We start from the raw sequence: 27,294 nt of genomic DNA, 5'->3' as shown, positions 1-27,294 counted from the left end.
TGTACACTCCTGAAGTTTCCTCTCTGGTCTAGTGATGGTCAGTTTCAGAAGGGTGCAGAGGTCACCTCTGGGTCTCCAGTTGGAGGTCGAACAGAGTTGGGTGGGCCAACACAGGTCTCTGCCCTTCTGGGGACAGATCAAATGGTGGCGGTTGGTGTCTCCTTGCCAGCAGCTGGGCTCAGCTCCAGATTTCCTCCACACACCTTCTCCACGGTTCCCTCTGCCAGTGCCCAGCCCACTGCTGCAGGTGGTGATGTGGACAAGTTGCCTGGTGCTAATGAGCAGCTAATCTCTGCTGCCTCCTCCCAAGAGAACTCTGAGAATGGCAGAAGATCCTGCATGCTGGGGGCTCCCATCTCAGAGCAGTGGTGGGTTGCAGCCACCTCTGGAGGGGAGTCCCAGGTACCTGATTCTGAGTGTCCCTTCAGATGGACTTTTACTCACCCACCTGTGCATCGCCACTCACACAGACTGTCTTTATGGACACTTGCCTTTGCAGAGACTCTCACACTCCCACTGGTTCTGTCACCATCTTGCCAAGTGGTACCACATTATTTCCATGTGGATTTCTGGAGTCATAGTGCTGTGATTATGGGTTTTATATTGGATTCTACAGAACCAAATGTAGTTTTAAAAGTAACACAGCCGGGCTTGGTGGCTCAGCCTGTAATCCCGCGCCTTTGGGAGGCTGAGGTGAGCGAATTACCTGAGCCCACGGGTTCGAGACCTGTCTGGGCAGCGAGACCTCATCTGTACAACAAATAAAAAAAAAATCAGCCAGGCGTGGTAGCGCATGCCTGTAATTCTGGCTACTCAGAAGGCTGAGGCGGAAGGATCGCCGGAGCCCAGCAGGTCGAGGCTGTGGTGGCCGGGAGCGGCCACTGCACTCCAGTCTGGGTGACAGAGTGAGACTCCAACTCAAATAAAAAAAAAAGTAACACAAAGATTTGATGTGAATATATATTTTATATATAAATATCTATATAAATAATGTTATATAGTATAGAATAATAATATTTACATATAAATATGCATGTGTATATAAAATATTTATATGTAAAACAATTTTAATTTTTATACATAAGTATATATTTAAATGTTTAACACTATAGGTGAAAAAAAGAAAAACTCCTCCAAATGCTTTGAAAATTATCAATGCATTTAGGTACACCGCCAGGCTAACTTTTTTTATAGTAAAGATTGATTTATTAGTGAGGCAATGATTTTAAGATTATTCAGTGAATAATTTCTAGAGAAAATAAAAGGTGGAATTGATTTTCTGAATGATATGTATATTCTAGAAATATACTTTTGTGTATTCTCTATTCCCAAAATACAGAAGACTGTTGAATACATGTATTTTAGATACTAAAATACCATGTAATGCCACAACTTTTATATATTTCATCATGAGTTCCTCTTCTCCATAACCACTTAAAATATATCATGTAACTATACATTTTTGCATAATTTTAAGGCTAACACTTTTTAGATTGGAAATAAAATTTCTTCCACTATCCCTGTTTAATTAAGTAGTGTTCGTAAACTGAAAAAGTGAGCTACTGCAAACAAATATATATGATACTATTTGCAGTTTCTTACATTCGTGAATCTGAAACTTCTCAATGTTTTGCAATTAAAATCAAGTTTGAAACTGAAAGAGATACAGTGGCTAAAATAAAACTGCAACTGTCATCTATAACCTGGATTAAAGTGTCAAATTCATCCAAACAGCCACTCTGTCCATGTTGATTCATTTTATATTGTCATTGTTCACATTTGAACTTTTAAAATATAGTTTTTGTTTGTCTTATGTATTGGAATTTAAATAAATTTCATTAGAATAAAATGCATTTTTATTTAAAGCATGTTGAAATGCCATTATAAAGTATGATTCCAACTGAAAGAGACAAGCTGGGCTATCTGGAGCCAGAGCTAATTGGATGTATCACCTCTCATGGAATCCTTTGATCACAACAAATTGACACCTGACAATTTCTCCCCTGTATGTCCCTGATCCTGGTCAAGTCGTTCTCAAGTAGAAGCAGTCAAGTCATTTTGATTCATTTTTCATGTGAATAAAACTTTCAAGCTAGGACATACTTTGAAACAAATTACACATTTCCTGTGGCCTACTAAAAGAATGTTTATTAGACCAAAAGTCTGAAGTTATGGCCAAAGTCATAGATAAAAGTAATCTATATTTTTTACAGTAAAAAAGAGATTTCTCTGGGATTACTTCAAGTTTTTGGTGGTGTTCCTTTCTAGCATTGCATTCATCTATTCCTTCAGTCAGTGAATCAAAACATACAATCTCCTAACTCTCAGAGGCTCAGTTTAGATGATACAGATGCTCCAGCAAGTAATTATTAAGCAATGTAATAATAATATATCGGACATATGTAAATGGTTCTATGGGAATATAGAAGAAATCAATATTTAAGGAGTGTGTAGATAGGTTATTGTATATTTTGTTTTGCTTGGTAACTGGTTCTAACTTAAAAATAAATATATGGTGGTAAGATGTTAGGGTTTGAAATTATATTTGAATCAAGTTATTTAGGAAATAAAATATGCCGCACCATTAAGAATTAGAATGTCAATAATCAATATAAGGAAAACGTCAATTTTAAAAACATAAATTACGAGAGACAAACATTGAAAGTAAAATGCTAAAAATCCAATCAAATAAAGAGCCATCTTTAAAGAAATTTCTAATACTAAATTTTAGAAGTACAATTGGTCCTTCATATCTGTGGGTTTTACATCCATGGATTCAGCCAACCACAGATAGAAAATACTTAGAAAAAAGGAATGAAAAATGATAATGCAGCAGTAAAAAATTCTAAGTAATCTAGAGACGATTTAGAGTAAAAAAAAGTAAGTATGCTCAGGTTATGTGCAAATACTATGCCATTTATATGATGGATTTGAGCATATGTGGAATTTGGTATCTGCAGGACGGTTCTGGAACAATTCCTCAAAGACACTGAGGGATGACTGTATTCAGTTAATCTCACTTGATGTTTATATGTGTTGTGTTGTGTGTGTGTGTATAAGTACACAGTAATCTTTTCTATCACTGAGATGTGAATTTTCTACTTTGTGCATTTGGATTCCAACCTAGTTTTCCTTTGCAAATCAATATACTTCTGCACTACTTACTACTGAATTAATTGATATAATGAGCTGATGTAAATTACTTTCAATATTAGGCTTAGCTAATATTAACCCACAATAATTTAGAAAGTAAATACACCACACAAAAGCATATACACACTGAATTCCAAAATCAAATATCAAGGATGTTTTAGTTTCATGTAATTGTGGAGTGTCCTGCTCATTTCTTTCTTCCATGATATGGAGAATCAGGCTTGCTCTGAACAAAAACGCCTTTTGTTGTTGCCTATACCTCAGGTTCTGTATACCTAGTAACCCTGGGAATGGTTTCTAACAATTCTGGACTACCTACTGCCTACTGTTCCACCTCCATGTCGTTTCTCTTCTCACTCACTCTACCAGGAACAATTTTCAACATTTTAATCATAAACATGCAATTTGTCTTTTAAGACTCAGGGGAAATGTTTCAAACTTTATTAAGTCCTTTATTTATTACCCACTCATATCTCCTCTATCTCCAAATTTCAGTAGCATTTTGAGTCTCTATTAGGAAGGACTCAACAAATCTTCCTGGTTTCATATTTTTGCATGACTCTTATCCCCCACCACTGCCTCCAACTTGATTACAAAATTTTTGGAGATAGATCATCTTTATAGCCTTAATAATACCAAGCCCCAATTCTATGAAAAGTAGATGTTCAATAAATTTAGAATGAGTTTTCAGTACCATATTATAATTTAGCATCATAAATTTTTTATATCGTACTTTCCCCCAATAATATTCTTCCTTTCGTTCTCTTCTCTTATTGTCATGTGCATCCATTGGGGCTCAACCTAAAAGCTCTTAATTGTGCGCAAAACCTACATATGATCCTTCAAGTGAAATTACATAGTACTTAATTTGTCCCTGCATTATGCCATTTTTCATTTCTGCCTTATCTTATAGTACTCTTACATTATAGTTTTCAAGCATAACGCATCTACTTCCATAAAGTGTAAGCTCTCCTAAGGCTATGAATACAATTTTATTCATCTATTTTAAATAGTACTATGCATACAGCAAGTGTCCAGTAAATGTTTGTTGCAGGAGTAAAGGTTTGTAAAGAGTTGAGGTAGAACAGCACAGCTACATGGAACCAGGGAGCTCCATGCCAAACTTAATCAAGTCCAGCTAAAAGTGCTTTTAGGCATGGCTAATGGTAAATCAAGAAAGGAGTAGGAGAATAGTATTTCTGAGACCAATTCTATCAGATTTTGTATCAGGAAGCTACATTATGATTAAGGGGTTTTGGGCAGGTAGATCTATCTGTCCATTGCCTGTGACCCATTATTATAGATTCCACGATTTTATAATCTACAGTGATTCTTCTTTTTGAGAGTTTCCTACCAAAATCTAGACATCCTATGTGAATGCTAGTACATAATACGTTTGTTATCTGTGAACATCTCAGCCAGGATGATAAAGAATCAGCTTGTAGGGAGAGAAACTGATGGGAGATAAAGGGGATAGGCCTGAGAGAAAGGAAAGCATTTGTGCCATTGAAACAGGAATGTTCCAGAACAAATTTCAACTTCACAATAGCTAAGATACAGTCAAGCTGTGCCCTGGAAGCTGTGGTCTAGATACTTACAGCTTCCAATTATTGGCCGACTATTTCTTGCCTATTAATTATCTACTTCACAAATGTTATTTCCAAACCTTGGAATTATTTGTAGTATTGATAGAATGATCCTATTTTTCAAAAAAAAAATTGAGATTCAGAAAACTTTCATTAAGCAGTCACAATTGGTTATCTAATAAATAGAAAGACAGATTTGAACACACAATTCGTATTTTTCTCCCTATATTATACTTGCTGCCTCTTTAAGTAGGCTGCTTTAATTGTGCAGGGGACACTGGAGGATGTGTGTGAAAGACTTAAAAATTCTTTCTTATTGGGTTAGTGTATTTTCACTGCTGTTGTCATGGCATTATTTCAAAAACTCCATTTGCTATGAAAAATTCAGTGTTACCCCTCTTTAACTTGGTATTGGCCTTTAAAAAGAACAAAATAAAACAGGAAACAAGACAGCGTATCTTCTACTTCTCACCAGGAGGGAACTTAGCTAGTGTCTTTGTTTTGGGATTTAAAAATATATATGAATTTGTGCAATGCAAATGAATCCCTCAACTGTTTGTTACTGTCTACTGTTTACTCAAAACCAGGAAGCACTAGGCCTGTGATACATCATCTTTGTTGCGCTTGGCACCTTCCATCATGAATCACATTAATCTGTTTAAACTAACAAGGATTAATTGCCTTGGTTAAGTAACCTGGCATTGAAATGATATATTGCCCAGACAGCTTGGAATTTGGCCACTCATAAATCTCATTTGTTTGTTGGTTTATTTCTGTTTGTCTTTTTCTCTGACAGATGTGTGCCCAATCATTGTGAGCATGGTGGGAAGTGCTCACAAACATGGGACAGCTTCAAATGCACTTGTGATGAGACGGGATACAGCGGGGCCACCTGTCACAACTGTGAGTGCCAATTTATATCACTTTAATCTTGTAATTGCATGAGAATCTCAAGTCTTCAGCCATGCTTTAAAGCTCAGCAACCTGAATAATCCACATACTTCATCACTTCAATCTGAAAAACCCAAATTCCATTGTTGTTCTTCCAAAAAGTGGTATTCCCCTTGTCAAAATATATTCGTTCATGCCTAATGACTCAAAAAGAAGGACCAGCATTTCCAATGTTCTGCAAACATGTGGTTGAGATTGGAATGCCGAGCTTGGATTTGGCTCTCTGTATCTAAGCCATGTCTGTCTGGATAGATTGACTGGGAAATTGTGTTCGTGTGATGTCTCTGACTGGATGCTCATTTATCAATTCATCAGAGAGGGAGACAGAGGGTAATCTGAACATTTAATTTCTGGAGAATGCTTGTCTCATGCTTTGGCCACCATTTTTAGATCAGAAAAAGGAGTCAAAAAGTAGAATATGTAAAAGTTAATATATCTAAATAAAAACATAAGACAAAATATTTAAAATAAAAAGTAGCATGCAAAAATTACTAGAAACAGAGGTATGCCTTGTTTTACATACCAAGGCTAATCAATGTTTACCTAATATCCCCAAAGATTAAATAAAATTAAATTTTTGTAATTTAAAAAATATTCTTAATTAACTGCTAGTTCTATAATTGTAGTATTAATTTTCCAATGATGCATTATCATTTGCAAAACACCATGAGCATTATGAGAGAAGAGGGTCGTCTGTTGTGTGGTGTGTGCCTGTGTGCTCGTAGGGGTGGGGGGGGTACAAAGAGGGAGAGGAAAAGTTCACCTTTTCTCCATGGACTCAAAAACTAAACTCAAATATCTAAACCCTCTGATCGTAAAGACATTTTTCTCTCCACTTTACTTTTAGGAAACAACGACAAGCAAAATATTTTCAGAGTAAAGTCCTGGGGGTAGTAAGAATGCCATACAGCACTCTAAGTCTTTCCATATTGTTATTTGTAGTAATGTGCAGTGAGAACTCATGTTTAGAATGTATTGTAAGACCTTGACTGACAAAGAAGTTCACACACGTTAATTTATTTGGGTCAATATTAAAAAACAAGAGGCAAAGCATACCTTAGGAAAACTAGCATTAATGGGAAGATGTGCAAGAGAGACAAAATAGACAAATAGTAGACTCGTTATGTGTAAGATATTTACATATACAAGCATATATGTAATAAAGAAAAATGATATTAAAATTAATTTTTTAAAAATGAGTTATGACTAAAATTGTTTCTTACCAATCAGTCCAAAACTTAACTTTCAGGATAGGATATTCATTATATAAACTATGATGCTCAAATTGCATAGCTTTCATAAAACTAGGTACCTTCACGCCACCAGTATAATTGACATCATGTGTTATAGATACTTTGTTTAATTACAAGGGATCTTGTTTGAGAAATATGGATATGCTAGCTAGTAGCAAAAAATTGGTGATGGCTATAAAGCTGCTTCCATAATTAAAATACACAGAAAAGAGAAAGAAAAAAATTTTTTAAATACATGCTACTGACTGGATAGTCTAGTTTATTTATTTATTTATTTTTTTCTAAGAGTAATGTCCTAAGTGTGTTTCATTTTGGTGCTAGTGGCCAGCTTTAAATGTAAAAGAGGAAAATTGTCTCTTGTTCTGATACTCCTTATTCCATGTTGGTATCTATAAACGTAGAATCATTCTTTTTAATAATGAAAGCTTGATCCTTTGGTGTCTTCTCTAAATGAAGCCAAAACCTTTAATATCAAATGTGTGTATAAATAGAAGTTGGAAGACCATGTATCATAATTCAAGGAAGGTTTGAATGGAGACTATTTTCTTTTGCAATATACATATTGTAGCTTATTGATGGACACTTGCTTCTGAATAACCTGAAGGACTTGATACATTTCTTAGTTTTCCCTATGAATTTGTTAAAATTTGGGAGAGTCTAAAAGCACCTAATAAAAGAAGACACAATTTATGGCACTCAGTTCGATACAGAATGAACAATTTTGCCTTTTTACTAAATCAGTGACCACATTCATAGCAAAAAAATTGAAATGAAAAGACCTTAGTTTCTGATGTTAGCTGTAAATCATGCTGTGTGTCTTTGTAGTAAGTTGTTCAACTTTTCTCAGACTTTCTTTACTCCTCTCTTGAGTAAGTTGTTGATGAAGTCTCTTAGTGTTCTAAGAGGATTATTCTGTGTTCACTTATTCTCTATTCTGTGGTTTTGAACTTTGTGTTATAAAATATTTTACTTCATTATTTCCTTCACAAGACCAACCATTCCTTTTGGGGAAAGTGCGAATTTTAAATAGTATATTTAAAAATAAAGAGCAGCTAACCTAAAATCTAATGTTTAGTGTAGCTAAGTATTTGGTAGTTTCAAACGTTACAGGTACACAATATATTAACACATTTTCTACACTGGCCCTGGCTTGGTCAAGATGAGACAGACAGCAATGCTTTCAGTGATCATCCAAGCTAGAAGCTCCAGTTTCAAGATGGTACATAGAAATATTTTTGATAGATCTGGCGTTGACTTTAGCTCTACCACTTACTTATACCCCCGGTCACTTAACCTCTTTGAGCTTCAGTTTTCTCTTGTATTAAATGGATAGAGCAGTAGTACCCATCTCATAAAGCCATTGTGACAATAAATAAAATGATTCATGGACGACACTGAGAAAAACTATAATATACATAGTACTCAATAAATATTTGCAGTGCTGTCCCTTTGAGAGGAATTGTTCCTTTGCTCTGAACTTCTGTACCAATAATTGTCCATGTCACACAATATGTTGCTTAATTTGAATGCCACTGTATAGTTTGCCATCACTTCCATGGCAAATTTGAAGTGAATTATTGGTTTCCATAGTACTTTTCTCCAAAAGAATTGAAGTGCATCAAAAGAAACCTAGATGCCTCCTAAATCTCTGTTCAGTTAATTTTTTTGTACACAGGGAACTTATCTTCAAATAAATTATATATGTAATATATATATGGCTCAGAGGACTGCCTTTATAAACCACTCCTGTGAGATGTAAGGACATCATTCTTGGAGTATAGAAATCCCTCAGGAAAAACTAAAGATCATGGGAGATAGATCACAGGAAAGGGAAATAATTTTTGATGCTTTAAAACAAAATATGCTACATTGTGGCAAGATGCAAATGCATTAAATTGTTGTCATTTTACACTTTTTTTTTTTTAATGCAGATGTTTCATTTTCAATGAATCTTTTATGAACTGACGAGCGGCATATCTGAACATCAAATTATGACAAAGCGACTAAAATAATTATGTTGAATAGCTTGTGTGTCTATTTGTTATGTTGACCTATTCCTGGTTTACTCTTCCAGAAGTACAGTATAAGGATGTGTCTTTCTTATGAGCAAAACTTCATACTTATGGATGCAGTATTTCCTCTTAGAAGTGCTACATATATATTGATCCCCAAACTTTTCTGTACTTCAAATACTCTTTAATATCTAATTATCATTCCATTTTTTACACGTGTTCCTTACACTTTCACAATTATACATCATTTAACTTATAGCAATAAAATTCCAGAAGCCATCCCTTAAGGGCTGAGTAGATTTTTTTTGTCCTTAATATGCTGCTGAATTCTCTCCTACACTTCAGTCATTCTTACATGTAATATTAGTTCCTTATGAGGAACTACCCTAAAGTTTCCCAGAACATCCTCAATAATATAAAAACTTTTGACTATTTAACAAGTGCATGAGGGCAGCATATAGCATTTTCATATTTGACAAAAATAAGCAATGTTTGTTGTGGAAACATTAAATGCCAGATGTACATTTTGACAGAAATCTTTTCCTAGAACTTTGTATTAAAGGAAAGATTCTTACCTTGCCCATATATATAGACATGATATGTCCAGTGGAAGTAAGGGGAGATAAACTAGATGACCTATGAAATTCTTTTCCAATTGTAAAGTTATGGGATTTCTTAATTCTGAAATACTAGTAAGGAACATGCCCTGAGGTTGTCACATAAATGCAAAAGCAAAATTTTTATTAGCTAACCCATGTTAGAGAAAAATTTAAATTTAAAAGTTAACAATTCTACATGCTGTACTCTGGATTCATAAATTTGTATATCATAATTACATTGCACCTTACTACTATACACATGAAAAATGCAATGAATTTCAATAGTCCACACCATGTTATTTATAATTCATGAGAAATAATTTAACTTAAAGCATAATTTTCAAAAAAAGAATTTAATTCTACTTGCTGTAGTCACACTGAACTAAGGCTTACACACATATTTATTGGCACTAAGAAATGTGATGTCCAACAAGGGTAGCTGCATAATGAACATTTGTATGTCTAACCCTGAATTGTACCCCACATCTTTAAAATAAAAAATAATAATGATGATTAAAAAAAAAGAAATGTGATGTCTCCATTCATTTGGAACTACCACAACTTAGGCATCAGTGATAACAACATGGAGTTTGAGCATCACTACAAAAACCATCAGTCATTGGATAGAATCATGTTGTACATCTAGAATAAAATTGAAATAACCTTACAGAATTGAAATCTGTCCCTTAGCTACAAGTTCAGCAGACTTGCCAGGTTCCACCTGGGATGGCTATGTCTCCAACCTGAGTTTCTACTCTACTTTGCCTTGCATTCTCCACTCCAACACACTGACCTCCTTTCAGATTTTGATGCTTGTCTTGCACCCTTGTACCATCCCCATCCACACCACCACCTCCACATAACAATTTTACACAGCTTCCCTTTCTTCTTTGCCTACTACATTTCTACTCATCCTTCAAATTCCAGCTCTGCAAGTGTTCCATGACCCTGTAATTAGGTCACATCCTCATACAAGCATTCCATGAGCCTGTAATTAGGGGTCACATCCTCTTATTCTAAGACACACATCTCCCTTTTAGCACTCATGATGGTTGTGATTTTTCATTTATTATTTGTAATTCTTTAGTAATGTCTGTCTCCTCTGCTGGACTATATTCTCTGGAAGGAGTCAGTACCAGGTTCCATCTACCATTTTACAACCAATGCTCACCCAGCATATGGTAGGTGCTCAGTGATTACACACTGAGTCAAAGAATCTGTGAATGTCAGAGAACATCCAAAGCATCAAGTGTCATTTAAAAAGAAAAAAATCAATGCCTTTTATTCAAATTTATGAAGCTGGTGAAACTATAAAGAGTGAGGAAAGCTAAAAGGAAAGAAAGTAAAATAGAAAAATGAGAGTGAAGAATAAAATGTGGATTAATGGAAGGCAGAGAGGATGGTGACAGTAACAATGGCAGAAACTACCACAAAAGGTATAACATTATTAGAAGAAATTATATGGAGAAATTTAGTATGTTAGCAAACAAATATACACATTTCAAATTACCTTTGAGGAAAACACTGTGCCATGTTAAGTCACGCTATTCATTATTGTAACTTGTGGGAGTAGATAGTAACAGTAGCAAAGTTAATTACAGTAACTATGATAGCTTAGATCATGGGGATAGTCAATTACTGTGTTGGCTCAATGTATGAGCTATTCTAAAATAGGCATCCATGTGTTCAAGTATTGACCAGTGCAAAAAAAGTTTACTTTAAATTTGGTGTAAAATTTGAATAAGATGAACATAACAATCTTTTGATTTGTCATGCAATATTATACATGTATCCTTGTTACAGGGAAATTAGGGAGAGGGAAAAACATTCAGGGTTTGAAATGAGATGTTCTGATGTCAGATCCTCAGATTCTCAAGGTTATATGGTCAAACTTATTTTTCCGCCAGTTGAACATTTCCAGCTCTAGGATGATGATTGTCTCCATATTTTATAAATCCTCTGCTTTCTCTATCATTCTTGCTGCATTAGTGAGGATTTCACTCCTACCCACAGGGAGTGAAGCCACCTCTTTTAGCACATGCCACAGGTTACTGACAGCAATAAAATGAAAAGTATTTAGATTAATCTTCTTCTTCACCTCTTTTTAGTCCTCTATGTGCTAGCTTGGCTTTGTGTTTTTTGGACAAGTCATCTAATCTCTCTGAACTTATTTTCTTTTGAGCATTCAATAAGATATCGTCTATTAAAGTGCTTTTGAAACTTAGAATATGTCTTACTTTTTAAGAACTCGTGCCACTAAGTTTCAAAACAAGCTATCCAAATTTTTTCTCTGATTATAAGTTACATAAGGACACTGAGCATTGCTATAGACATCATTCAGTATACCGACCTCATTTTCATATCAGTGATTCTCAAGAACAAGATCATAGGATGTCTCAATATTTAAGTAAATGCTCACTGAAAAGACAAAAGACTTTATTGACAAATATAATGGCTACGCTGACTGATTAATACGCATAGGGTAAAAGTGCTCTTTCTAATCTAGATACGGCATGTATCCAGGTAGCCAGGTTGTGCTTTCTTGTTATCAAGCAAGCAACTACCAGATTCTTCCAACTTTACCAGGAGCTCCATTTTTTTTTTTTTTTTTTGAGTTGGAGTCTCACTCTGTCGCCCAGACTGGAGTGCAGTGGCCGCTCCCGGCCACCGCAGCCTCGACCTGCTGGGCTCCGGCGATCCTTCCACCTAAGCCTTCTAAGTAGCCGGAATTACAGGCATGCGCTACCACACCCGGCTGATTTTTTGATTTATTGTAGAGATGAGGTCTTGCTGCCCAGGCGGGTCTCGAACCCGCAGGCTCAGGCAATCCACTCACCTCAGCCTCCCAAAGGCGCGGGATTACAGGCTGAGCCACCAAGCCCGGCTAGGAGCTCCATTTTAACGCTGTTGCCTATTTCAGATGCTCAGTGTCCTTGTTATTAAGGAATGGCTATGGGACACCACTGCAGGACCACAGGACACGGAGGGCCTGTATTCCTACCATCACTGATTCATTTTTTATCCACTCAACAATATGTTGAGCGCTGACTCCATTGCACATATAGGATGAATGCTGGAGCATGGGGCACAGAATGGAAGAGGGTGGAAATACCAGGAGGTACCCCCTCAAAAAAAGTGTATAGTTTCTCTAAAAATAAACTCATTTCCGTACCTCTGTTTCAGTGGGATTATGAACTGTGAGTAAATGGCACTGTCTGCTTACCTTTCATAGTCTAACTTGGTATTTTGGGGGTTTACAAAATATGGATAAATGTAGAAAATAAACTTATGTGATGTTTTGTCACAAGTTCTTTGCCATGTTAAGCAATTGTTTTAACTTTTCAGTTCATATTTTCAAATGATTTGCTTCCTTGCTTTCCATCTTTTATTCGTCATTATTTTTGTTTTCTTACCAACTGGACGGGGAGAAAGTAGGATGAAGAGGAAGCAACCTTAGCATGGTCCTGGGTAAAGAATGCAGTTTTCAATAAAATATGCACCGTTAAAATATTAATAAGCCCTTGCCAGTCTGTATTCATTTTCTAGAGGAGAAGCTAGCTCAGTTTGTCACCAGAGCTAAAGTATTGGGGGAAAGAAGAAACATTGGCAAGTGGTGTCACTTCCTCAAATCATACTTGTTACAAAATGAAGCAGTCACCGGCTCCTTTACTTGCATATTCATCTGGTACCTACAGATAAAATAAGATGGAAAGAAATGGGAAAGTGCTACCTGTGTAGAAATGTTGGAAGGGGATTTAAAGGCCATTCTCTCTTTCAGCTACAACCAAATAAATTACACTGGATTAAAATAGTGCAGGTCATTTGGAGAAACACAGCCCAAGGACCTTTACATTTCTCAGGCAGACCAAATTTCAAATTAATCCCTTCTTTCATGCCTTGCTTTGGAATGATGACTAAGATTAAACATAGAAAAAAAGGATTTAATTTCGGTTTTACAAAGACTCTTTCAATAGTTTCAAAAATATGTCTTTTTCTTTGAGCCTTTGCAAAAAAAAAAAAAGTTGATCTGCAAATGCATATTGAAAGGCAGTGTGCTATAGAGACATGCTGTGATCCTGTGAACGTCTCAGAAGCTATAAAGTGCCACTGCTAGGTCTTTAGGGAGTTGGCATTATTCATTAAACTCCCCTGTAGCTTGAATCCCAGTGAATGCCTTATCCAGGGTTCATGAAGAAGAGAAAATGGAATAGAAAACACCCATTTCTACACATTTGTCAAGTTGGATTATAGAAAAAGGGGAGCTAGGGAAAGAGACCAGTTTAGTTTGAAGATAAGGAAGGAAATTTCTGGAAGTTTTTTATCTACTCAAAAAAAAAAAAAACAAGAAAGGAGAAATAGAGTTAAAAATAGTATGTGTCTCTCATTTGATCCTTTTAACTTGTCCCAAATCAAACTATTCTTTGTTTTCATATTAACATTAGTCACTGAGTTCCTATTGCAAGTCTTTATCTCAACAAACTTGATGTTATAGCACTGTCACTAGTTCACAGACAGTTTCAATTCATTTAGTAAAATTATATGTCTATTATATGCAGCACATTATGTGAATACAAAAGTATAGATAAAAACCTTTTTTTCTTATGAAGTAGGCAATGCAATTAAAAAAGAAAACAGATTAAATAATCAGAAAGAAACAACATATTATTAGAAGGTAATAGACATTTTTGTGGCAAAGTGGTATAAAGGCCAGTACATATAATATGAAAGAAAAAATATTACAAAACATGATAATTGAGGAGACATTTAAGTAGTAACTGACCTCCAAGTTAAGTTTCTTTCAAGACTCTACAGAGAAACTAAAGTAATTATTGAATATTCAGAAATGTTGTGAGTTGACTGTTTAACATAGGTAAACATGAGTAGCTTCAGCCAGGCCACGGTAGGACAATTTACACCATGGAAATGGCAAATCCTGAAAATCAAGATACTCTCAGTAGAGTTGGTTCACGAGCATACCCTATTTCATTATTAATAAAGCAAGAAAAATAGTATGTGCCTGCCAATATTATTTTGAAGGGCACAGGTGATGTGTAAAATGTCTTGCATGGTGTCTACAACATAGTTGATATTCAATAGATGACAGTCATCATTATAAATGTAATACTGTGAAGAGATTGGTCCTGTCAAAGGAACTGCAGGGCACAGAGTTGAGTAGATAGGTTGAGCTAATTAGAAAATGGAGGTAGGGGGATTCGATACTTCAATATCAAAGTATGACTTCAGATGTGATTTTATCATGAAACAATTTCAATCCTTAGAAGAAGTAAGTGTCACTAAATGATATTAAAGTTTTCCCTTAGTAGGCTATTGGTTCTCAATTATTTCCGAAGAAAGGAGAAATGGTAAAGCTACTGAACAATGGTTAGAGAGCATTTTGGGAAAAGTTTGATTTATTTGATGTCACTTCTTCAACCTTTTATTGAAAGGGATAGAAATGTTTTGGTTTTACTAAAGTATGCCTAAACTATTTAGTTTACAATATAATTTCAGGTAACAAAACTAGTTGTAATATTGCTTTTTAGCTAGGTGTGGTAGCTCACACCTATAATCACAGCATTTTGGGAGGTCGAGGTGAGAGGATTGTCTGAGTCCAAGGGTTGAAGACCAGTTTGGGCAACTTGGTGAGACCTCATCTCTACCATAAATTAAAAAATTAGCTGGATATAGTGGTACCTGCCTGTAGTTCCAGCTACTTAGAAGGCTGAGGTGGAAGGAACACCTGAGCCCAGCAGATCAAGACTACAGTGGCTGTGAGTGTGCCACTGCACTCCAGCCTGGGTGACAGAGTGAGACCTCTACTCAAAACAACAAAAAAAATACTTTTTAAAAGTTTTAATATTACTTTTATGATTGTCAACCTAAATCTGGTCTAATGATTCCTTCCTTCATGATCTTTTCCGGCTATGACCCAACTTGTCAAATTTATACCTTTTGAAATTTAAACACCTGAGTTTGTTTGCCAAGCTTTCTCTCTATAAAACTATTCAGTAAGGGACCTCTTGGTTTTCACCATTCACAGGAAGAAAATCTGAAGAATGAATATCAATTTCTGTTGTTATTTATCATGATGAACTGCATACTGTCTCCACTCATTTTGTTGTTGTACTTGCTGCATTCTGCTTTTCTTCCTTCCAGTCTCTCTTTCTTGTCAGAAGAATGCTGTGAAAATATAGTTCAGATTGTTGTAATCTGGAGTGAAATTGACCACCCACCTAAATAATCCACTCCTATTATATTTTATGAAGATAACTAACATCATTAATAAGCCAAAGTTTCTCAAAGAAAGGTCAGCAGTTTCCAAGAAAATTTTGGTGCTTGACTTTTTTGGATATTCTCATATTTGACTTTTTTCAAATTATAGTGAAGTATTTCCCTTAAAAATCTTTTAACCTAGTCAAGTAATCATCAAATACAGTAAATGGATATGACTAAAAAATATGATTTTTTTAAATAAAGCAAGAAACAGATACGATGGTTTGCAGTGCCTTGATCTTACCATATAATCTTATCCCAAAGTTGCCATGGTAGCTCTTATCCGCAAAATATGCCTATCCTACTCTTGAAGGAACTTTCTTGCCATCACAGATGCCAGCACCAAATGCCAGACAATGTTGGCAACTACAAAATAGCTATCATTTCTCATTAGCAGGCATCAAAATGTCCTCATACTCTCTGCCATTATATGAGCCTGTTGAGATATCAATTAAACATGTCTTGCTTGCCAAGTCACAAGTTCTACTTTCCCTATGCTGGATAGGGCCAAGCAAGACCATCCAGTTAGAATGGATAAAGAAATACCTAAAAGAATTTAGCTGTGGGGAGGGAAATAATCTCATTCATATTACTGCAATGAAATTTAGAGCTCTGGGAAAGTCTATGAGTGTTTACTACCATATGACTCTCTGTTGCTGTGTTACCCACTTAGAGAACATTCAAGCATCCAATGGAAAACATACTCCTGCTTAGAAAATGCTAGTATTATTAAGGTTCCTTTAGGGATTAAGTGACATGGATATAGACTTCCTGATTTAATAAAACCTGAATCTGGGCAGCCCAGATTGATTGCCCTATGAGTTCCTAAACTACCTAAAGCTAGGTGAACGGCACAAGCTTTGTTAATTTATTGTTCAAAAGGACTATTTTTTTCCTTTGTATAATTCTTTCAATTAAGCTAACTTAATTAAACTAAGTGAGAGAGGAAAGGAAAGTATTCTGGACTTCCACAGGGGAGAGATTCTCAATAATGAGGACTCTTGCCTTCTTAAAACAAAACAGTTCTGGGAGAGAAGTACTGGAATTGCACACGTAGAAGATGCCCTTGAGGAAGGCAGATGGGAAACTCCAGGCAGCAGTACTTGCTGCTTGGTTGTTAGTGGGGGCATCAACTACTCTTTTACAGCACCTGATGGAAAAGTCTGAACTATTCCAGAAAAATCTCCTCTCTTTTCAGTGACCATGTGGCATATTAGCCACAATGCTAGTCAGGCCAAAGGGGTGATACTAAAGAAAAACAAGGGCTGAAAGGGAAAGCCCAATCAGTGATGAACAACAGAAGTGCAGTGATTGCAGAACGAGTCCTCCTCTTCTTCTCAGTGTGGTTACATCCACTGCTTGTGACATATTTTCCACTATTACCATGCAAAATATAGCATCAACTCTGACTTTCAACTTCTGCTTTACCACAGTGTCACTGCCATGGTTCCACAGAAGAAAGACCATTTTTACTTAGCTTCAATTCCATAGCCTAAACTAGATTTTTTAGCTCATATATATTTTTAAAATTTAAAAAATGATACAGAATGATTTCTAGGGCAGAAATAGTATGGTAGAGAAATGTCTTAAGAAGAATGTGAATTGCTATTAGCAATCAGGGAAAATGTTTATTAATAGAAACATTTCCCTACACCCTTTACACATATAGATTAGATTTTGAAAGTACTTGAACATAGAAGAAGCATGTTAGTCTAAAGCCCATGTAATTTATTTACCACAAAAAATTCTAAGGAACTTTGAATTAGGACTTCAGTTTGCATTCAAAAAAGTACTTTTTCCAACTTGTATCATCCTTCATTTCTCATGCACCACCTATCTTAAGATGAGATAATGAATATCAGGTCTTAAATTATACCACATATGGTTACTTATCCAAGGAATGGATTCACTTTGACACTTGATTCACATCAATTTCACATGTAGCAATAAAAAAAAAATCCAACAAATTTAATCGGCACTAACTGTAATTTTCATGCTGAGATCATTTAGATTCCAGCAGTCTCTCTACTGAGTAGTTTAAGAAAACTGTGTTTTCAGTGTGGTTTTAAAATGAGGAAGTCCGGGGGAAAAAATTCCACTTTAATCTTGAGAAACTTTTGCTTTTTAAGAGTGCAATAAATAGACCGGATGCATTGGCTCATGCCTATAATCCCAGCATTTTAGGAGGCCAAGGTGAGAAGATTGCCTGAGCCCCCCAGTTTAAGACCAGCCTGGCCAACTTGGCGAGACCTCATCTCTACAATAAATCAAGAAAAATTATCTGGGAGTGATGGCACATGCCTGTAGTTCCAGCCACTTGGAAGACTGAGGCAGAAGGATCGCCTGATCCCAGCAAGTTGAGGCTGCAGTGGCCGTGAGCATGCCACTGCACTCCAGCCTGGGCGACAGAGTGAAACTCCGACTCAAAAAAAATTTTTTAAGTGCAATAAATAGCTAGAAATGTGATGGTTGAGAAGATGAGCTTGTTATCCAGTCTTTTAAAAATTAAGAATAAATATAAAAGTTTTGAGGAAGGGTAGTTTAGTAGATGTTTTGAAATACTTATTGATGTAATTGTGTATTAAGATTAGCAGCTACACCTATAAAATGAGAACGTGCCCCCAAATGGCTTCTTCTTATAGTCTTCTTACCAAGAGGTCTGCAACCACCCCTATTGCCCATATTTTACCCTGGTTCTCTCCCCAGATATGTGGCTACCTACTACCTTTCAACCAAACTTGGAGGACGTTAAGCAGAAGATAGAGAAAATACAAAGGAGGAGTTGAAACAGTGGTTGGGGCGAGAAGGAGAAGAATTTTCACCTCTGAAATATGAGGCATTTCTGACTCTGTGCTTTTTGCAATGTGGTCTATGGAGAGATAGAGAGCTTTATACCTATGCCAAATGGCCCCCAAAAATATGTAAATACAGCTTAGATGAAATAGAAATTTATCTATTTTAAAAGCAAGTTTATTTTTCACTTTCCATTTAAATATATACTTAAGACCAAAAAGTATTTTTAAAGTGAAGTCAAAAGAATATTTTCTCCCAGCAAAATCAAAGCAAAATTAAAAACAAATAAACAAGCAAGCAAACAAACAAACAAAAAATGGGTAGAAAGAAGGAGTGATTCATTAATGCCTCTTTGGGAATGGTTTATAGATAAAAATTGGTGGTATGAATGGAAGACTCTATTATCTATCACTGACATTTACTCTTTTCCCTTTTATAAAGAAGGGCATTCCATTCATAAGAAACAATGAAAGAGATGGTATATCAGTTACTAAAACTTATCAGAAACAAAGACACAGACATTTTTACATTAAAATGTTAAGCAAAAATAGAGCAGTCATGTCTCTTACAATTCACTGACAATGCAAATATATAGATTCCCAAATAAAAGTGAATCAAATAATACACACTTATTGAGGTATACCTCATTTAAGTCTCCTTATGTCATTAGCAAATTGTATTGAAATAAGCTCTCTAACCACACACAGCACCTCCCCAGACCACTGACCATATGTTTACACCTTTGAACACAAATTCCCATCTCATCGCTCAGCACTTGATCAGCATTAAATGAATTTTCAAGCAACGAAACTGTAACTGTGTCTACAAGCACAAACACACACACACATGCATACACACATACACATTGCACACCTTTCAAATAACTATAAAAATAAGTTTATCAGGTTCTGAACAAAGCTCTCTGCCACATGAGGGAAGTTCTCCCTTTGGGGTGTAGCACCTTAAAATCCCTTTTGATTCTCAATAGGAGAATACCTTTTCGTTCATTTGATAATGTCCCTAAAATTTGGTACATGACATTCTTTGTGCCAAAAATTTGTGACATAAAAAATACCATGACCCTTCCAAACTAATTTTATGAGACCAGCATCACCTCTATACCTAAAGCCAGAAAAGGAGACTACAAAATAAGAAAATTACAGGTCAGTATCTCTGATGAGCATAGATGCAAAAATCTTTAACAAAATGCTAGCAAACCAAGTTCAATAGCCCATTAGAAAGGTCACACACCATGATGGAGTGGGAAATATTACTAGTAATGATGCAAGAATGGTTCAACATATGCAAATGAATAAATGAGATGCACTATATTAACAGAATGAGAGATACAAATTATATGATTATTTCAACAGATGCAGAACAAGCATTTGACAAAACTAAATACCCTTTCATGATTAAAAAAACTCAACAAATTAGTTAAAATGAATGGACCTTAACACAATGGAGACCATATATATGACAACCCCACAGCTAACATAATCTTCAATGGAAAAAACAAACAACAACAACAAAAACAGAAACATTCCCTCTAAGATCAGAAACAGGACAGGGATGCCCATGTTCACCACTTCTGTTCAATATAATACTGAAAATCCTAGCTAGAGAAATTGGGCAAGAAAAAGAAATAAAAAGCATTTAAGTCAGAAAGAAATTAAATTGTCTCTTTTTGCAGAGGACATGATCTTATATACAGATATTCCTGACTTATGGTGATTTGACTTACAATTTTTTTCAACTTCATTATAGTGTAAAATCATTGCAATTTTAGTGTACTTATGTTAAACTTTCCTCTTTTCTTAAGCTAGTGATATATGGTACATGAAATAAATAGGCTTTGTTAGATAATTTTGCCCAATTATAGGCTAATGCAAGTGATCTGAGAATGTTTAAGGTAGGCTAGGCTACACTATGATTTTTGGTAGGTTAGGAGTGTTAAATGCATTTTTGACTTATATTTTTAACTTATGATGGGTTGATCAGTATGTAATCCCATGGTAAGTCCATCTGCATATAGAAAGTCATACAGACTCCACAAAAATACTGTTAGAATTAACAAACAAATTCAATAAAGTTACAGAATCAACACTGAAAAATCAGTTGTGGTTCTGCAAACTAACAGATGAACTATCTTTAAAAAAATTAGAAACAATACCATTTACAATAGCATCAAAAGAATAAAATACTTAGGATAAAATTTAACTGAGAAGGTAAAAGATCTGTACTCTGAAACCACAAAACAGTGATGAAGGACATTAAAGAAGATAAAAATAGATGGAAAGCTATTCCATGGTCTTGGAATGGAATAATTAATCCCATTGATGTATCCATATCACACAGGGCAGTTCATACATTCAATGGACTCCCTATCAAAATCCCAATGGCATTTTTTATGGAAATAGAAAAAAATCCTAAAATTTATATAGTGTCACAAAAGACCCCAAATAGCCAAAGCAATCTTGAGAAAGCAGAAGGAAGCACACACTAATTGTGAGACAAATGCAAGTCAAGGCCATAAGGAAATATCACCTCATTCCTGCTGGAATAGGTGTTATCAAATACAAGTGATAACAAATATTATAAAGGGTGTGGAAGAAAAAGAACGTTTGAACACTGTTGATGGAAATGTAAATTGGTAGAGCCATTATGAAAAGCAATATGAATGTTCCTCAAAAAAATTAAAATAGAACTACCATGTGGTCCAGTAATAATACCTCTGGTTATAGATCTGAAGAAAACAAAATCAATATTTTGATGAGATAGCTGCACTTCCATATACATTGTAGCATTACTCACAGTAGCCAAGATATGAAAACAACCTGTGTCAGTCAACAGATAAATACAATATTGAATTGATGCATAAGCTTGTAGTATTTTTCTCTGTTTTAACTGGTCTTCATCAAAGGCCAATGGTCTTCCTGAACGTGGAGAATCACTCAGGACAACGTGGCTCTCGTTGAAGTGACAAAACCATTTTCTTGCCGTGCTTTCACTGGTAGTATTTTCCCATACACGGCACAAATGTTAAGAACTGCTTCCTCTGTCTTTACTCCTGTGTTAAACTAAAACAGAAAAATATGTCGGAAATATTTACTTTTTTTCCTACTAGACACTCCATCTTCTTTAGCTCCCCCGAAAGCACTAACTTTCTTCAAATTTGCAAAACTGAAGGCGTATTCACATTGTCACTCCGAATGACAAATGATAAACAAACACCCAACATCATTTGTGTTGCCATGGCAAATACAAACCCTGCCAATTTATGCATAAATCTAATATTATATATACATATATATATACAAGTTACAATGGAATATTATTCAGCTATATAATAAGAAGGAAATTGTATCATTTGTGATAACATGGTTAAACATGGAAGGCATAACACTAAGTGAAACAAGCCAGACAGAGAAAAACAGATACTATATGTATCACTTATATGGGGAATTTAAAAAAAAAGTCAGACCTACAGACATAGAAACAGAGATAATGATGGCTGCAGGGACTGTTGGTGATGGGAAAAATGGAGAACTACTTATCAAAAACTACAAACTTTTAGTTACAAACTGAATATGTTCTGAGGATTGAATGTGCAGCATGGTTACTATAGTTTATAATGCCATCTTGTATACTTGAAATTTGCTGCAAGAGAAGATCTCAAGTGTTCTCACACACAAAGCGTACATGAGATTATGAATGTGTTAATTAACCTGATTGTGATAATCATTTCACAACATATACACATATCAAATCATCATGTTGTACATTTGAAATATATACAATTGAATTTGTCGATTATATCTCAATAAAACAGACATAAAAAATAAAATTGCATGAAAAGGAGACTTTAATATCAACACAACTGACTCTTGGTAAATATGAGGGAGGCTTTAATATCAACACAACTGACTCTTGGTAAATATTACTGATCAGAAAAGTGTGGGGACAGTTGGGTGTGGTGGCTCATGCCAGTACTTTGGGAGGTTGTGGTGAGGGGATTGCTTGAGACTAGGAGTTGGAGACCAGTCTGGGCAACATAGTGAGACCTTGTCTCTACCAAAAAAAAAAAATCTAAAAATTAGCTGGGTATGGTGGCACATGGTGCACTCGGGGCACTGAGGCAGAAGGATCACCTGAGCCCAAGAGTTCAAGGCTGTGATGAGCCATGATGGTGCCACTACACTCCAGTCTTGTCAACAGGGAACCTAGCTCAGAGAGAGAGAGAGAGAGGAAGGAGGGAGAGAGGGAGGCAGGGAGGGAGGAAGGAAGGAAGGAAGGAAGGAAGGAAGGAAGGGAAGGAAGGAAGGAAGGGAGGGAGGGGAGGCAATTGTTTAGACAGAGATACCCTGTGTACTTTTTGTCTTGCATGACTCCAAGGGATGGGATGCTAAGTTTTCTAGGGATGCCAAAAAAAATTAAGTAACATAACCTACATGTTTGCTGGTTAAAAAACAGGAATTTAACCTCTCACAGTTTTGGAATCTGTCATCAAGGTGCTGGCAAGGCCACGCTCTCTCTGAAGTTTCTGGTAAAGATCCTTGCTTGCCTCTTCCTGGCCTCTAATTATTGCCAGTAATTTTTGGCATCCCTTGACTTGTACAAATATCACTCCAGTCTCTGCCTTTCTTGTCATATGGCCTTGTTCCCTATGTGTTTCTGTGTCTCTGTACTGGAATAATGTTCTCCTTTCTCTTACAAAGACATGTGTCCTTGGACATAGGACCCACTCTAATTCAGTATGAATTCATCTTAACAAATTACATCTGCAAAGGCCGCACTTCCAAATATCACCTCATTGTGAAGTTCTGGGTGGATGTGAGTCTTCTTCCCACTTCACTATGTATGCTCACAGTTCTCTTGTTTTTTATTGCCTCCATGCCTTTGGTTGTCACCCCCAAACTCCATCCCAGATTGCTCTTCTCCCCACTTACACCACATTTAAAACTTGCTTTCGGTAGCTTCCAGTTTACATTCTATTTTGCAAAATCTTGCTGAATCCCCCAAGCTTAAAGTGATTTAGCTTAGCATTTTTTCTTTCCATAGCAATTAATATTTACATGACTTCTCTGGTATTTATATACAAAGTGGACCTTTTTTATAAATGTGTTGCACACAGTATGTTTCCAGAATATAATTGTATAGGCCCAAATTAATTATATGGTTCCATATATATGTGTGTATATATATTTTTTATTAAACCTAGTAGCCTTTGTGGGTTAGATTTTTAAAATTTTGAACACACTGTGGGTTGAAAAAACATTAATGAGAATAGAGGGGGATGTATGCTAAGTATTAAACTTTATATTTATCAAAATTACAAGTAAAGAAGATATTATGATTCTATTTTCAGATGAAAAAGTCAAGGTTCCAAGTACATGACAGAACCAAGATTTCAAATCCGTCACTGTCTATTTTCTGAAATCTGCACTCTTCCATACTGCCTCTTTACTCATATGGTTTTTGTAATTCTCAGAGCACCAAAGATTTCTAGAGCGTGGAAACTTTGGGGAAGTTGGTTTTACACTGGTAGATCTAGCAGAGAAGCCCCATCTCATTGTTCTTGACATTAGTTCCCACAAACAGCTTGATAGCAGTTTCTGTGGGAGTCTGAGGAAAACAGAGGGGGCTTTCACTTACTTAAAGGTGTGTATAAAAGCTTAGGGCTCCCAAACGATCTTGGCGGTAATATATTCCAATCACCTCATTTTACAGAGATAATATAAAATTATTAAAAATATTTGAAACCCCAGAAAAAGACTATAAGTTATGTTTAAATTTGTAGTTTATACTTATAATATATTTACCTCTATATAAACATGTGTATAGATCATATATATTTTTATGTATATATTGAGATATTTATATATATTTATGACATTATATATGTACATATTTTTAACCAAGGTAGACTATTACCTTGTACATCAGAAAGTCTCATTTTCCAGATCTTTTTAGTTAGTAAAAATCTGTCAGGCAGGACGCAGGGGCTCAAGCCTATAATTCCAGCACTTTGGGAGGCCAAGGCAAGAGGATTGCCTGAGTCCAGGGATTCAAGACTACCCTGGACAACTTGGTGAGACCTCATCTCTACAATAAATTTTTTTTAAGAATAGCCAGGTGTGATCGTGCACGCCTATAGTTCCAGCTACTTGGAAGACTGAGGCAGAAGGATCAACTGAGGCCAGCAGGTCGAGGCTGCGGTGGCCATGAGTGTGCCACTGTCCTCCAGCCTTGGTGACAGAGTGAGACTCTGACTCAAAAAAAAAAATCTGTTCTTTGCTACCCTGGCCATTTTGTATCAGATTAAATAGACACACACACACACACACACACACACACACACACACACACACACACACACACACACACAACAATGATGCAAACGTTTCCAGGTGACCAGAGACTGACTTTTCACAGCATAACTTTTTTCGCTCGGTTGTTCATTCATAAAATACGAATATGATCTACATCCCCACACAATTTTCCACTTTTTCAATGCTGGGTGGAACTCCAAATGTTGCAAAGCTCACTGTAGGCTTCTGGCTCAGAAACAGTTCTCTCAGCACTCTCCTGACGTTATTAATGGCCCTGATGTACACACCCAGAATAAAATAGAATTAAAATCCAAAGTTAATTTCAAGCTCCATTAGAAATTAAAGGTGTTGGGAAAGAAATCAATATTTGCCCAGTGCAAAATGACTAAATTCAAAGCAATTAATTCTATTATTTTGTAGCTTCTAAAAACTATAAAAGACCTTCAGACTATAAAATGTTTCCTGGCTCACACATATACACAACGTGTGACTAAAAATAATGAGAATGATTTCCAGCAGCAACATGCAAAAAAATCTATTTTATCACTTTATAGCCACACCATGTAGTATACACTCTAAAGTGTCTTAAAATAGAGCCAATTATTCTGTAAAATTCGTGGCTACTTCCAGCAATTATCAACACTTGGTTGTAAATCTGGGAGGATTTAAGGGACAGGAACAATACAAAAAAGCAAAGAGATTTATTTAAATGGAGTAAATGTATCTCTTTCCTTAATTTTGATTTCTACTTTTTCAGCTTCTTTTTATGTAATGCTATTGATCACCAAACAAATGACCTTAAAACACCATAGTTCCAGCTAGTATGAAGTATTTTGCACTTTCCGTAGAGTTGTAGGTCATAATAGACATAAAACTAACACTCAGTAAAAGCTTTTTCCCATCAGAATCATTGCCACTTCTTCCTTGTAGTGCCTTTTGGGGAAAGTCTGAGTTAACAAATGGATCTTTTGCAGGTCCCGACAGATCAGAGTCAAATGGGTATGGATCAGGTCTTGTAACAGGAATGTGTCACTTGTTCCCTCCTCCTGTCAAGAAGCCTCGTGAGAACTGGATCAAGCATCACTTTCACCATTGCCACAGACTAGGGTGAACAATTGTAAAAGCTAATGTAAGACCAAACCAGTCCTTAGCTAAGATGTCATGAGCCTTTTGATTAAACCTTCCTCTCTTTGTCATAAAAATAGTCAAAATGATTAAGGACTAATAGCAGCAGAGAAATACATGACCAGGCACTGGGACCACCCTAAGACTTGTTAGCAAGTGAGAACAGAGCAATCTTTGGCAAAAATCTCAGGTCCTTCAACTTTGTTAATGCTGATACATTCTTCCAGTGGCTGCTGTTTAACCCCTTGACCTTTTAAAAATAGTATCTTTTAAAATTCTATTAGATATAGTTTCTTTGAAGGTGTGACTTGCTCGACGTAATGATATAAAGTTGGATTTGGAAGGGTGAGCTGTCTAGGCCACCAGCCTCTATCAAGTCTTTGTTGTTCTACACTAGCTGTAACAAAAACAAACTTTTTAAACCAAATTGATTTTCAACTCTCTTAACTTTCCCAAATTGTTCAACTTTTCCTTCTTTCCCATGATATTTTAAAAGGAGAAGAGGTTGGGTAAGTGCTTCATGCCTGTAATTCCAGCACTTTGGGAAACCAAGGCAGGAGGATCACTTGAGCCCAGAAGTTTGAGACCAGCCTGGGCAACATAGTGAGACCTCATCTTTACAAAAAAAATGAAATATTAGCCAGTCACGGTGGTGCGCGCCTGTAGCCCCAGCTCCTCAGGAGGCTGAAGGGGAAGGATCGTCTGAGCCCAGAAGGTCAAGGCTGCAGTGAGCCGTGATGGTACCACCTCACCCCAGCACAGGCTACAGAGTGAGACTCTGACTGAAAAAGTAAAAAATATTAATAATAATAAATAAATAAATTGTGAATCTTTTTCAACAACATTTTTCATGAACACGACAAAGTGACCTATGAAGTCGTCCCACTTCACTCACCCCTCCCTACACCGGTCAACCCTTCAATATGGCTTCCACCTTTCCCATGTCACAAGATCTGCTGTCATCTGTTACCTCCACATTGGCAGGTTGATGGTGATTTATATAAATGGGGCATTTACAGTTTGTAGAAACTCCTTTCTCTTTGTTACAGCAGTTTTCTTTGTCTTCTGTGAATTGACAATTGTTTGAATTCATTTTAGTTTTGCTTGCCAGTATATTTCCCGGACTTTCTCTATAGTCTGACCCTTAAATAGTGGTATTCTGCAGCTTTGTCCTCAGACTTTTCTTTTCCCCATATATACTTCCCCTTACCGCTCCT

The 27,294-nt window shown here is 36.0% G+C and overlaps 1 protein-coding gene across 1 annotated transcript in view; it reads left to right on the top strand.

The window, feature by feature from the left end:
- LOC103273485 (contactin-associated protein-like 2) overlaps positions 1–27,294 on the top strand; it is a gene marked incomplete at both ends in the record, with an annotated part of 313,919 nt that overhangs the window by 180,136 nt on the left and 106,489 nt on the right. The window contains one exon of the mRNA XM_008070922.1: positions 5,536–5,642. Coding sequence (XP_008069113.1) covers positions 5,536–5,642 — 107 coding nt within the window. The remainder of the gene's footprint in view (positions 1–5,535; positions 5,643–27,294) is intronic.

The sequence above is a fragment of the Carlito syrichta genome, unplaced genomic scaffold (genome assembly GCF_000164805.1).
Source record: "Carlito syrichta isolate Samal-C Ts95f unplaced genomic scaffold, Tarsius_syrichta-2.0.1 Scaffold314056, whole genome shotgun sequence".
Lineage (NCBI taxonomy): Eukaryota > Metazoa > Chordata > Mammalia > Primates > Tarsiidae > Carlito > Carlito syrichta.
The sequence above is the reverse complement of the archived record's forward strand: the minus strand, read 5'-3'. Positions and strand labels throughout refer to the sequence as shown.